At 44.4% G+C, this 12,772-nt stretch overlaps 2 protein-coding genes across 2 annotated transcripts in view; one reads left to right on the top strand and one right to left on the bottom strand.

Moving 5' to 3' along the window:
* Positions 1–5,526, bottom strand: LOC121847414 (ras-related protein Rab-39B-like). The gene is made up of 5 exons (XM_042328122.1): positions 5,039–5,526; positions 3,108–3,341; positions 1,697–1,877; positions 1,407–1,532; positions 1–338 (listed from the first exon to the last, which is right to left on the bottom strand). Exons 2-5 carry the CDS (start codon positions 3,320–3,322, stop codon positions 219–221), a joined length of 642 nt encoding a protein of 213 aa, XP_042184056.1. The 5' UTR covers positions 3,323–3,341; positions 5,039–5,526; the 3' UTR covers positions 1–218.
* Positions 5,527–7,421: 1,895 nt separating this feature from the next.
* The window catches only part of LOC112260954 (ras-related protein Rab-38-like), a gene marked incomplete at its 3' end in the record, with an annotated part of 15,831 nt that continues 10,480 nt past the window's right edge, over positions 7,422–12,772 (top strand). The window contains exons 1-2 of the mRNA XM_042329322.1: positions 7,422–8,116; positions 12,665–12,772. The exon at positions 12,665–12,772 is cut by the window's right edge and continues 23 nt beyond it. Of these exons, the coding sequence (XP_042185256.1) occupies positions 7,924–8,116; positions 12,665–12,772 (301 nt within the window). The remainder of the gene's footprint in view (positions 8,117–12,664) is intronic.

The following is a 12,772-nucleotide window of genomic DNA, read 5'->3' as shown; positions in this document are numbered from 1 at the left end:
TTTATATACCTGTCATCAACAGGTGTGGCTGAAATAGCAAAATCCACTAATTTGATGTGTCCACATACTTTTGACCATGTAGTATAGTTGTGGGTAAGATCCCTCCATCCTGATGCAGATCAGCAGAGGGAAATTGCTAAACTAGAGCTGAAATGGATCCAGGAGGACCTAGGTGAAACCAGGCTTGAGTCAGAGATCTCTCTAGTGATCCCTCCAGATCAGCAGAGGCACCGCCGGTCACTCTTGGTGACTTCCTCGGAGGAGTGGACCACGTTGGGGACGAAGCCGCTCTTCACCCCTTCCCAACCCTCCTGGATAGTGATGTCACCGCTCCTCACCTAGGGCCAAGATATCAAGGTTAAGATGTCGTATTCGCATGCAGAGGCTTTCGATTAATTAAGGTAACACTTATTTTATTAGTAGTGATGGGGGGGAATCGATAGTTACATATCGCAATATTATTCTCCAAGTATTTATTTATTGCTACTGTAGGTTGTGTTAACTAGCGCTAGTTGGCTATACCTGCTCCAAATCCTATAGCTTGTTCTCCATCTTCTTTCTAAATACTGAGCCAACATGCTATTTGTTTCCCTGACTGATTCAAACTGTTTTCTCCTGCTCTCTCTCTCGTCTCTGCAGCAGACATATAGTGAGCCAGCATGCTATTTGTTTCCCTGACTGATTCAAACTGTTTTCTCCTCTCTCTCTCTCTCTCTCTCGTCTCTCTGCAGCAGACATATAGTGAGCCAACATGCTATTTGTTTCCCTGACTGATTCAAACTGTTTTCTCCTGCTCTCTCTCTCTCGTCTCTCTGCAGCAGACATATAGTGAGCCAACATGCTATTTGTTTCCCTGACTGATTCAAACTGTTTTCTCCTGCTCTCTCTCTCTCGTCTCTCTGCAGCAGACATATAGTGAGCCATATGTTTGGAACATCATCATCACAATAAAATCACAGTATCAAACAGCAATACATATAGAATCGGGAGAATCACAAAACATATCAGCACCTGAGTATTGTAATACTATTGTAATACTATTGTGAGTATTGTAATACTATTGTGAGTATTGTAATACTATTGTGAGTATTGTAATACTATTGTGAGTATTGTAATACTATTGTGAGTATTGTAATACTATTGTATCGTGAGGTCCCTGGCAATTCCCAGCCCTAGTATTTATCAGGTATTTATTTTGAAATGACTTGTTAAAATGTCAATAACCTAATAATTGTATATTAATTACAATTTAGTTTCTTTGAGATTTATGTTTTCACAAGCGTAGGTTTGTACCATGTGGTACCAGTTTATGGGACCAGCCCATTGCTTTAATAGCCAAGGGTTAGCATTGAAAATGTGACTCCATTTTGATTTTTGACTCCGGTTGAAGAAGGTTTTCTCCTCACCAGGTGGAAGATGTCCCTGGTCAGCTCCGTGAAGGCGTGCTCCACATTGATGGCGTCGCGGGCCGAGGTTTCTACGTAACGCATCCCGTAGGCGCTGGCGAGTTTCTCAGCTTCCTGACGAGTCACCTGGCGATTTAAAAAAAAAAAATTTAAAGGTAAAGATTCTATTTTATTGTCTGATTTCATAGAAATGTATTTCAGGCGTCATTTATAGTGTCCTTTGTTAGGGTGAGGATTCTTTCTTCCAATGCTCAATCAAACACACACACACACACATTCTGATAGGCTACCTGACGCTGAGGCTCCAGGTCACACTTGTGTCCGACCAATAGGAACACGATGCTGTGTGGTTGGACGTGACTCCGGGCCTCCTCTAGCCAATCATGAACGTTCTGGAAGGAGCGACGGTTTGTGATGTCAAACAGCAGGAGCCCGCCCACCGAGTTACGATAGTAGGCTCTTGTGATGGACCTGAGAGAGGGTTGAGATGAGAGAGAACATGAGATATAGATGGACTATTGGCTACTAAGCTGAACCTGGATGACATGGCAGATCACAGTGGAGGATAGAAACATCCACATCATTGAGGAAACATCGAGATGTTATCAAGAGTCTTACTGTTGCATCACACTCATCACGAAGACAAATAGTGTCGTTCTGAACTAAAAGAAGAGCGTGAGGGAGAGAGGTGTTAGACAGATATAAAGGTTAGAAAAAGGGAGAGTGGGTAGTGAGGGAGAGAGTGGGTAGTGAGGGAGAGAGTGGGTAGTGAGGGAGAGAGTGGGTAGTGAGGGAGAGAGTGGGTAGTGAGGGAGAGAGTGGGAGTGCGGGAGAGAGTGGGTAGTGCGGGAGAGAGTGGGTAGTGCGGGAGAGAGTGGGTAGTGCGGGAGAGAGTGGGTAGTGCGGGAGAGAGTGGGTAGTGCGGGAGAGAGTGGGTAGTGCGGGAGAGAGTGGGTAGTGCGGGAGAGGGAAAGTTTGGCAGAAGAGAGAAAGATAAAATGTGAGAGGCGGGAGGGAGGGAGGACAGGAAGGGGAGAAGAAGTGGGAGGAGGGATATGACAGGCAGGAAAGGTGTGGGTGGATAGAGGGAAGGGGAGATGGAAGAAGAGGACTTCAAGAAAGAGAGAATGAAGATAGGAGGCTGGTAAAATATTCATAAGAAACAGTTGAAATGAATCAGAAGACACAGATATAGAGCAGGAAATGATGGAGAGATGGAACGCTGACGAAGCGCGTGTGTTCAAAGGCTGCTACCTATTTAAATGTAAGATGTATCTTTATTTATTTAAAAAAGGATCCTCATATACTTGTTTTGTATGTTTTAGAAATGTCTATCAGGCCTATTTAGGCATGCATGTCCAATGTGTTACCGATGTTCCTGTAGATGTTTAAATAGGCCAATAACCGCATACCCTTTGTACTTTGCATAATAAGGCTTATTTGACCCGTCAATAACCCTAATCAGTAGTGGAATGACACAACCTGACTTCAGTGTGGACCTCAGTCTTGTTGGGACAGGAAGCAGCATTGACACAGCAGAGCGCGTTGTCATTCGAAAGGTAGGCTATGATAGATCACTACCGAAAGAGGTTAATATTCGAAGATAAATACCTGTCACCATCCTTAGACCCCCCCCCCGCACGCACGCACACTCACACACACACACACACACACACACACACACACACACACAAACCATACCTGAACCGCTCCTGTCCCGCAGTATCCCAGATCTGTAGCTTGATCCGTTTCCCCGGCTCAATCTCCACCAGGCGAGAGAAGAAATCTACGCCGACTGTGGGGTCGCTCACCTGGGCGAAGCGTCCCTCTGTGAACCGCCGGATCAAACACGATTTCCCCACCGTCGAGTCCCCAATGACGATGAGTCGGAACTGGTACAGCCATATCGCCTCCATGGTGACTACTGTCTAGCTTCTGTTGTTGGGTAAATCGGGCACGTGGAGAGAGACACAGGCGAATGGACGCACAAAACCAGAATCAGACAGGTAACCCGTAACAACAGTGTTCACTTGGGGACCACAGAAGGCTAGAGACGGCCCTGGTGATGAGTTAAAAGGCTGTACTTCTCCTCATCTTGATATGGCCATGGTTTTTATCTAGGCCCCCGGTGTTACAATAAAGCAATAAGGCCCGAGGAGGTGTGGTATATGGCCAATATACCACAGCTAAGGAATGTTTCCTCTGCCCGACGCAATGTGGAGTGCCTGGATACAGCCCTTAGCCGTGGTATATTGGCCACAAACCACAAACCCCTGAGGTTCCTTATTGCTATTATAAACTGGTTACCAACATAATTAGAGAAGTAAAAATACATGTTTTGGCATACCCGTGGTATACGGTCTGATATACCATGACCTTCAGCCAATCAGAATTCAGGGCTCAAACCACCCAGTTTATAATGCCTATTATAGCCACATGTTTAATTACAAGCATGTGACTAGAGGAGATCTGATTTTCTAGCCTATGTTGGCCTACTATCAAGACACTTGACTTGGCTATGTCACCTATCTGATAGTCTGTTTTAGGTTATCAAGGATTTATTTTTAGGTTATCAAGGATTTATTTTATTGCTGAATATACAAAGCCCTGTTGAATTTCCCTCTAAGAAAAATAACGTGATTTAATTCTAGTTGTAGCCAGTGGCAGGTAAGTAATATAGCTTACATATTTGATTCTATATTCTATTCCATGTTCTGTAGAACTATGCTTATTGAAAACACTACGATGCAATCATTTATTATGGTATTACATTCTATGCACAGGCCTGGTTATCCAGCCATCACACTGCCTCTAGTGCCAACTAAAGCTCACCCCCACTACCTCACTCTGCCTGGCCAGGGGATTACACAGTCCGCTTAATATGCAAACACTCTGCCTGCCGTGGACACAGATCCCCTAGAGAATAACCATAATACCCACCCCCATAGCTGTTGACTCAGCCCGGATATCGGCTTTAACTAGGATCTCTGGAGCATTGACACGGACAGTTGACTGTAACCTATTACAGTCACCTATAGGGGACAAAACGATGTCTATTGTAGAGCATACCGTGGATGTGGCTCATTTGGTAGCACATGGGGCTTGCAACGCCAGGGTTGTGGGTTCGATTCCCACAGGGGACCAGTATGTACATGTTTCCACTCACTACTGTAAGTCTCTCTGGATAAGGGAGTCTGCTAAGAGACTAAAATGTCAAAATGATATTTCACATAAGGTGCTTTTGGATTCAAATCAAATGTTTTTTTTCCAGACCTACCAAGGTCAATGAATGGGCCCCTCCATGTTTCCTTATGACAGGACAATTGATTGTTGTTTTTATTATAGGGATAATTCAACCTGATCTGTCAGTAGGCTAATGTGGAATCGAAAGGAGAACAGCTGGCTAGAATAGAATCTACACGATGATTTGATGAACTTTACCACATCACATCTGTCACTCTCATAACAGGCTTCCAAGACCACAAGCAGTGTAACTTCATCCACTTTATTCAAAACCTTTTCTTATGTCTCTCATCGTTATCCTGAAATTTAAAATGTATTTTAATGGGATCTAGGTCACAATTACGAGAAAGGCCTATAGCCTAGGAGAACGTGGAATGGTTTCATCTTACGTTGTTTAGTTGCGGCGTTCAGAACCCGAATGCTGCAGGTTCCATCGTTTCGAGAAGCTCGTCTCCTCTTTCGTAGAACAAACTCCGGAAAAAGGTCTTACAGCGACACATAAACCACAGTTTACAATTCCCCTGGAGAGATCCAACCACGGGTCTAATGTCTTTATTACGGTTTATAACGATAACAACGGGCTCGAACGGCCTAGGTCTAAGAGAAGAATCCACAGCACGCTTTACTCCACAAAAGGTTATTATTTGTAAACGGAAGTCTACACTATTGTCTAAAACCACACTCGTTTCGAATGTGATACATTCGACGGGGTTCGTTTTCTTTTCACTACTCTCTTTTTTTCGTTTACAGTTTTTGAAGGCCGCAAAATGTTATGAAATGAATGTTGCTGTTGATGAAATGGCAGCGCTAGCAGCAGCATCACAGACCCTGACTCATTCCACTTCCCCGCCCGCATCAGCACCACTACTACCGTAAACATCAATATAGAGGCGGACAACCACTTTTCTCATCTCTACAAAAACCCACAGCGACACAAATAGCACAAAAGAAAACTCTATTAGACGAGGCCTATATATCAACTCTTGTTATAACACCATTATAAAAATCCTATTTAAATGTTGTGGTTTTGTTTTTATAGCATATCAATCATTTTACCTGTTGTATGGCAACCCTTTTTGGTGGGTGAACGCACTAATTCCTTAATAACGGAGCTGTTTATTCCCTACATACTGCCTACCAAACAGACCCGCTGATATAAAACATGTATTGGAGCTTGTTCAATTTGATAAAACGGTTTATAATTCTGCGTGTAAAATGGACTTTTTATGCGTTAATGTCGGTAACCAACCGATGCTTGACAGTGCGCTGGGACGAATTTTTCTTGATTTTATTCAACCTTTATTTGACTAGGCAAGTCCGTGAAGAACTACTTCTTATTTACAATGACCGCCTAACCCATACGACGCTGGGCCAATTGTGCGCCGCGCAATGGGACAGCCTGGAATCGAACCAGAGTCTGTAGTGACACCTCAGACCACTGCTCCATTCGGGACATACACTGGTAAATGTATATTTTTTGGTTTCCCCCTGCTGCGCTATGTTGCGTCAGAGCGATGGACAGACAGGACAGTGAACGTTTGGCTTGTTAACCTATGGTAGCAGCCGTAGAACGACCAGGCTTGTGTTAACCTATCATAGCAGGCGTAGAAAAACCAGGCTTGTGTGGGCGTAGACAACTTTATCGGGTAAAGGGGTGTGGTCGTCAAACAGCTGACGGCTGGGCAGGAGACGCTTCACGCTCAGAAGAATGGCAACTGCTTATACATGAGATGATCGCGCGCACACAGGCTGCTTGACCTAACTTGACAGTTGATGACATCACTTTTTATAACTTTTTTGCACTAGCTGGAATGGTCACCAACACGTCACCAACACGGACAGTTGTGCGTGAATTCATGGGACGTGTATCGAAATAGAAAAAGTGATCAAATAAATAAACTGGAATATTTTTGAGAATGCATATTTGTAATAAGTGTGACAGGATATGAATGTTTCTTTATTTCTCTCTATCAATTAATGTACTGGTTTAGGCTAGAATATGTGGAGGATTACCTTATTTGGCATACAGACAACTTCAGGTAATGGGGAAAATGGAGCTGCTGAAAAGTCGACCCATATGGAACGAGAAAAAAGATAGACACTGACTTGGACTCAGTGAAGTACAGTATTTAGGTAAAAATACGTGAAAGTACTACTTAATTCGTTTTTGGGGGGGTATCTGTACTTTACTTTTTATATATATATATATATATATATATATATATATATATTTTCCTGACACCCTAATTTACTCGTTACATTTTGAATGCTCAGCAAGACAGGAAAATAGCCTAATTCACACACTTATCAAGAGAACTTCCCTGGTCATCCCTATTGCCTCTGATCTGGCAGACTCACTAAACACACATGCTTCGTTTGTAAATTAAGTCCGTGGTGGAGCATGCCCCTGGCTATCCGTATATATTTGTAAAAAATACGATAACATTATGCCATCTAGTTTGCTTTATATAAGGAATCTGAAATTATTTATACTTTTACTTTTGATACTTAAATATATTTAAAACCAAATACATTTAGACTTTTACTCGAGTAGTATTTTACTGGGTGACTTTCACTTTCACTTGAGTAATTTTCTATAAACGTATCTTTTACTCAAGTATGACAATTGGGTACTTTTTTAACCACTGCTTGGACAATTTGTTTCTTTATGTAATTTTCCATGACATTTTTCTATGTGAATAATTATGTGGTGTAGTTGGCCTTTATTTGATCGGTTAAAGGGGTGTGGTCGTCAAACAGCTGACGGGCAGATAAACTGCAACGACTTTTAGAAAAGTTGAGCACGCACACAGACCGCAGGCTGTTTGACCTCATTTGACAGTTAGTTAATGACTTTGCGCTGACAGCACTTTTTAGAAGTTCTCCTTTTTAGCGCCAGATGGAATGAAGGTTAGGTAACGGGTGAAGAGCCACCAATACGCACAGTCGTGCGTGGATTCATAGAAAAACGGAGAAAATAAAAATAACTTCCGGACTATTTTTGAGTGCATATTTTGAATAAGTGGAGACGGGATGTAAATGTTTTTTCTCTATCAATTGACTTGTCTGTGTGACAAATAAGACAGTTTACAACTTCAGTAACGGGAGAAGAGAGCTGCGAAAAGTGGACCCATATGGAATAAAAACAACTGAAAAAAGAGACTGGTTTTTGGAATATTTTTTTCTGCGTGTCATTTTTCATAAAACATTTCTATGTGGACAATAATGTGGTGTAACTAGACTTGATTGTTTTCTACCAACTCATAGCCCAACCATGCAGCAACAACGCTTGCTCAAGGTCCTGGTCATCGGTGACTTAGGTGTCGGCAAGACGTCCATAATCAAGCGTTATGTCCATCAGATATTCTCTCAACATTACCGGGCCACCATAGGAGTAGACTTCGCTCTCAAAATCCTCAATTGGGATCACAAGACGGTGGTGCGTCTGCAGTTGTGGGACATAGCCGGTTAGTAGCCTAAATGAATTACCTTATTGTAATTACCTACCCTACGTTGGCTACCTTTTGAGTTGCATAACTGTGTATTATTTTATAAGACACACAAGTCTACAATATGTCACGCACTTAGGTCATGCTCCACGTTAAATGGTATCGGCCACTCGGTTGGCAAGCTAATAAGGTGTAACTAAAATAACCTATAGTTTTGTAACGTTTCTATTTTTATATGACACATAGGAGTCTTGACGATAGGTTAAGCTCTTAATCAGTAACAAATGATGCCCAAAACGCTGGCATGCACGCACTCCGGACAAAGCCGCGCGCACAAGCACCTATATATTATTGAGTCTTTGTAATTGACTGTGTGTGTGTGTGTGTGTGTGTGTATATGTATGTGTACCAGAAGTCCTCACTAGAATAGTAAACCAACTAACATTCAGAGAAGTGAGGATATGTTGCCAGTCCTTACTTGTACAAATGTTATTTTAGGTTTAGGGGTTAGAATTAGGCTTAAAATTAGGGTTAAATTTGAGGTTAGGGAAAATAGGATTTTGAATGGGAATCAATTGTTGGTCCACAAAAAAGTCTTCTCAGGTATAGTAAAGCATTTGGGGTGTGTGTTTTAGCCCATCTGTCAACAGTGCAGACCGTTTATGGTGCTGTATCATCTAGACTTTTCCCTCCTAATCATCTCCACCAAAGATAATGACACCACACCATGTCTACCAGCTGTCAGTGTGTATGATGACCAGTCATTCTCACGCCAGGGTTCCGTTGAGAGTAGGTGTGCTGATCTGGTATTTTTTTAATAACGCTGATCTTGGACCAAGATTTCCTTTTTTGATAAAAAATGAATTAAGAGTATACGGACAGGGGGAATCTGATCCGAGATCAGCGCTCTCACTCTGAGACACTTTATACATACAGCCCCCAGGTCTCCTGCCACATCCATATCATGCTATAATTTACAGACCAGTGTTTCCCAAAGCTGGTCCGCGGGACCTCAAGAGGTGCACCTTTTTTATTTTTTTGCCCAAACACTACACAGCTGATTCAAATGAACAAAGCTTGATGATTAAGTTGATTATTTCAATCAGCTGTGTAGTTCTGGGGCAAAAACCAAACACCTGGCCTCCTGAGTGGCGCAGCGGTCAGGTATTGCATCGCAAGGCTTGAGGCGTCACTACAGATCCGGGTTCAATCCCAGGCTATGTCACAGCTGGCCGTGACTGGGACACCCTTGAGGTGGCGCACAATTGGCCCAGCGTCGTCCAAGCTAGGGGAGGGTTTGGCCCAGCGTCGTCCAAGCTAGGGGAGGGTTTGGCCCAGCGTCGTCCAAGCTAGGGGAGGGTTTGGCCCAGCGTCGTCCAAGCTAGGGAGGGTTTGGCCCAGCGTCGTCCAAGCTAGGGAGGGTTTGGCCCAGCGTCGTCCAAGCTAGGGGAGGGTTTGGCCCAGCGTCGTCCAAGCTAGGGGAGGGTTTGGCCCAGCGTCGTCCAAGCTAGGGGAGGGTTTGGCCGGCCAGGATTTCCTTGTCCCATTGCTCTCTAGCGATTCCTGTGGCGGGCAGGGTGCAGTGCACACTGATATGGTTGCCAGGTGGACGGTGTTCCTTCCAACACATTGGTGTGGCTGGCTACCAGGTTAAGCGAGCAGTGTGTCAAGAAGCAGTGCGACTTGACATGGTCGTGTTTCAGAGGACGCATGGCTCTCGACCTTCACCTCTCTCGAGTCCGTACGGGAGGTGCAGCGATGAGACAAGACTGTAACTACCCATTTGGAGATCACGAAAAAGGGGTGAAAGTAGCCCAAAAGTAGCCCGAAAGTAGCCCGAAAGTAGCCCAATTATACAACAACAACAACAACGTGCACCCCTTGGGGTCCAGAGAACCAAGTTTGGGAAACGCTGCTATATAAGGATAGAAAACGGATCCTACATCAGCAGAAACGGATCCTACATCAGCACTCCTGCCCTGAACCTCATTGTCAATAGGAGTCCTAAACAGTTTGTCCTTAGGGCTATGTGTTTAAAGCTCAGTGGGAACTCATCTCTCCTGTAGAAGCATATGTGGACTTAGTGAATGGAGATAGACGTTGCAGTGGATAGACAGAGATGGCGTGGTAAACAGAGATAGACGTTGCAGTGGATAGACAGAGATGGCGTGGTAAACAGAGATAGACGTTGCAGTGGATAGACAGAGATGGCGTGGTAAACAGAGATAGACGTTGTGGAATGGCACAATGCATGCATGCAGTGGATAGACAGAGATGGTGTGGTAAACAGAGATAGACATTGTAGGAAAAGGCTTTTCTGCCAGGTTGCTAATCTGATGTTATTCAAGCAATGCGTGTTAGCAGCAACCGCTACATTATACAACCAAAAGGATGTGGACACGTGCTCATTCCAAAATCATGGGCATTAATATGGAGTTGGTTCCCCCCTTTGTTGCTATAACAGCCTCCACTCTTCTGGGAAGGCCTTCACCTAGATAGATGTTGGAACATTGTTGCTATAACAGCCTTCACTCTTCTGGGAAGGCCTTCACCTAGATAGATGTTGGAACATTGCTGCGGGGACTTGCCACATGCTTCTTCCATTCAGCTACAAGAACATGAGTGAGGTTGGGCACTGATGTTGGGTGATTAGGCCTGGCTCGCAGTCGGCGTTCCAATTCATACCAAAGGTGTTCGATGGGGTTGAGGTCGGGGCTCTGTGCAGGCCAGTCAAGTTCTTCCACACCGATCTAGACAAACCATATCAGTATGGATCTTGCTTTGTGCACAGGGGTATTGTCTTGCTGAAACAGAAAAGAACCTTCCCCAAACTTTTGCCACAAAGTTGGAAGCACAGAATCATCTAGAATGTCATTGTATGTTGTAGCGTTAAGATTTCCCTTCATTGGAACGAAGGGGTTTAGCCCGAACCATGATAAACAGCCCCAGACCATTATTCCTCCTCATTCAAGCTTTACAGTTGGCACTGTGCATTGGGGCAGGTAGCATTCTCCTGGCATCCGCCAAACATAGTCTGTCGGACTGCCATGTGGTGAAGCGTGATTCATCACTCCAGATAACGTGTTTCCACTGCTCCAGAGTCTCATGGCAGTGAGCTTTACACCACTCCAGCCGATGCTTGACATTCCACATGGTGATCTCAGGCTTGTGTGCAGCTGCTTGGCCATGGAAGCTCATTTCATGAAGCTCCCGAAGAACCGTTTTTGTGTTGACGTTGCTTCCAGAGGCAGTTTGGGACTCGGTAGTGAGTGTTGCAACCGAGGACAGACTATTTTTACGCGCTACACGCTTCAGCACTCGCCGGTCCCATTCTGTGAGCTTGTGTGGTCTACCACTATGCGGCCGAGCCGTTGTTGCTCCTAGACGTTCCCACTTCACAATAACAGTAATTACAGTTGACCGGGGCAGTTCTAGCAGGGCAGAAATCTGACAAACTGACTTGTTGGAAAGGTGGCATCCTATGATGGTGCCACGTTGAAAGTCACTGAGCTCTTCAGTAAGGTCAGTCTACTGTCAATGTTTGTCTATGGAGATTGCATGGCTGTGTGCTCAATTATATAGAGATTCAGCAACGGGTTGTGGCTAAAATGGCTGAATCCATTCATTTGAAGGGGTGTCCACATACTTTTGTATATATATAGCGTTTTTCATTACACATCCTGAACAGAATGTGTTGTTGTTAAGAGAGAGACTGTTCTGTCTGTCTCTGTCTCTCTCTCTGTCTGTCTCTGTCTGTCTGTCTCCTGTCTGTCTCCTGTCTGTCTCCTGTCTGTCTCTGTCTGTCTCTGTCTGTCTCTGTCTGTCTCCTGTCTGTCTCTGTCTGTCTCTGTCTGTCTCTGTCTGTCTCTGTCTGTCTCTGTCTGTCTCTGTCTGTCTCTGTCTGTCTGTCTCCTGTCTGTCTCCTGTCTGTCTCCTGTCTGTCTCTGTCTGTCTCTGTCTGTCTCTGTCTGTCTCCTGTCTGTCTCCTGTCTGTCTCTGTCTGTCTCTGTCTATCTAAATGTTATGGTCAGAGGTGAAATTAATTTCCCCCAGGTTTCTTATGGTCTTTTCAGACCTGTGTTTGTGCCCTAAAATAGCGTGTCTGTCTATCAGATGGTTTTTCCCGGTATATTAGTATCATGTGAGAGAGGTTAACTTCCAGGAGAAATTACATTTACACATTAGAAAACTCACATGTGTGTGTGTATACACACACACACACACACACACACACACACACACACACACACACACACACACACACACACACACACACACACGCACACACACACACACACACACACACACACACACACACGCACACACACGCACACACACGCACACACACACACACACACACACACACACACCTCGCAGAGGACACACGTAGAAAACTCACGTATGTGTGTGTGTGTATATATATACACACACACACACACACACACACACACACACACACACACACACACACACACACACACACACTTAGTTGCTTACATAATTTTATTGAAAAAGATTGTTGTTATTGTTGTAGTTGTTGGTATATCACTGTTGTTGTGTCCCCAGGCCAGGAGCGCTATGGCAACATGACGCGAGTGTACTACCGTGAGGCTGTGGGTGCGTTGGTGGTGTTTGACATGACCCGAGCCTCTACCTTCCAGGCTGTCCTTAAGT

The sequence above is a fragment of the Oncorhynchus tshawytscha genome, linkage group LG10 (assembly GCF_018296145.1).
Source record: "Oncorhynchus tshawytscha isolate Ot180627B linkage group LG10, Otsh_v2.0, whole genome shotgun sequence".
Classification (NCBI taxonomy): Eukaryota; Metazoa; Chordata; class Actinopteri; order Salmoniformes; family Salmonidae; genus Oncorhynchus; species Oncorhynchus tshawytscha.
This window is presented reverse-complemented; position numbering and strand designations above follow the sequence as displayed.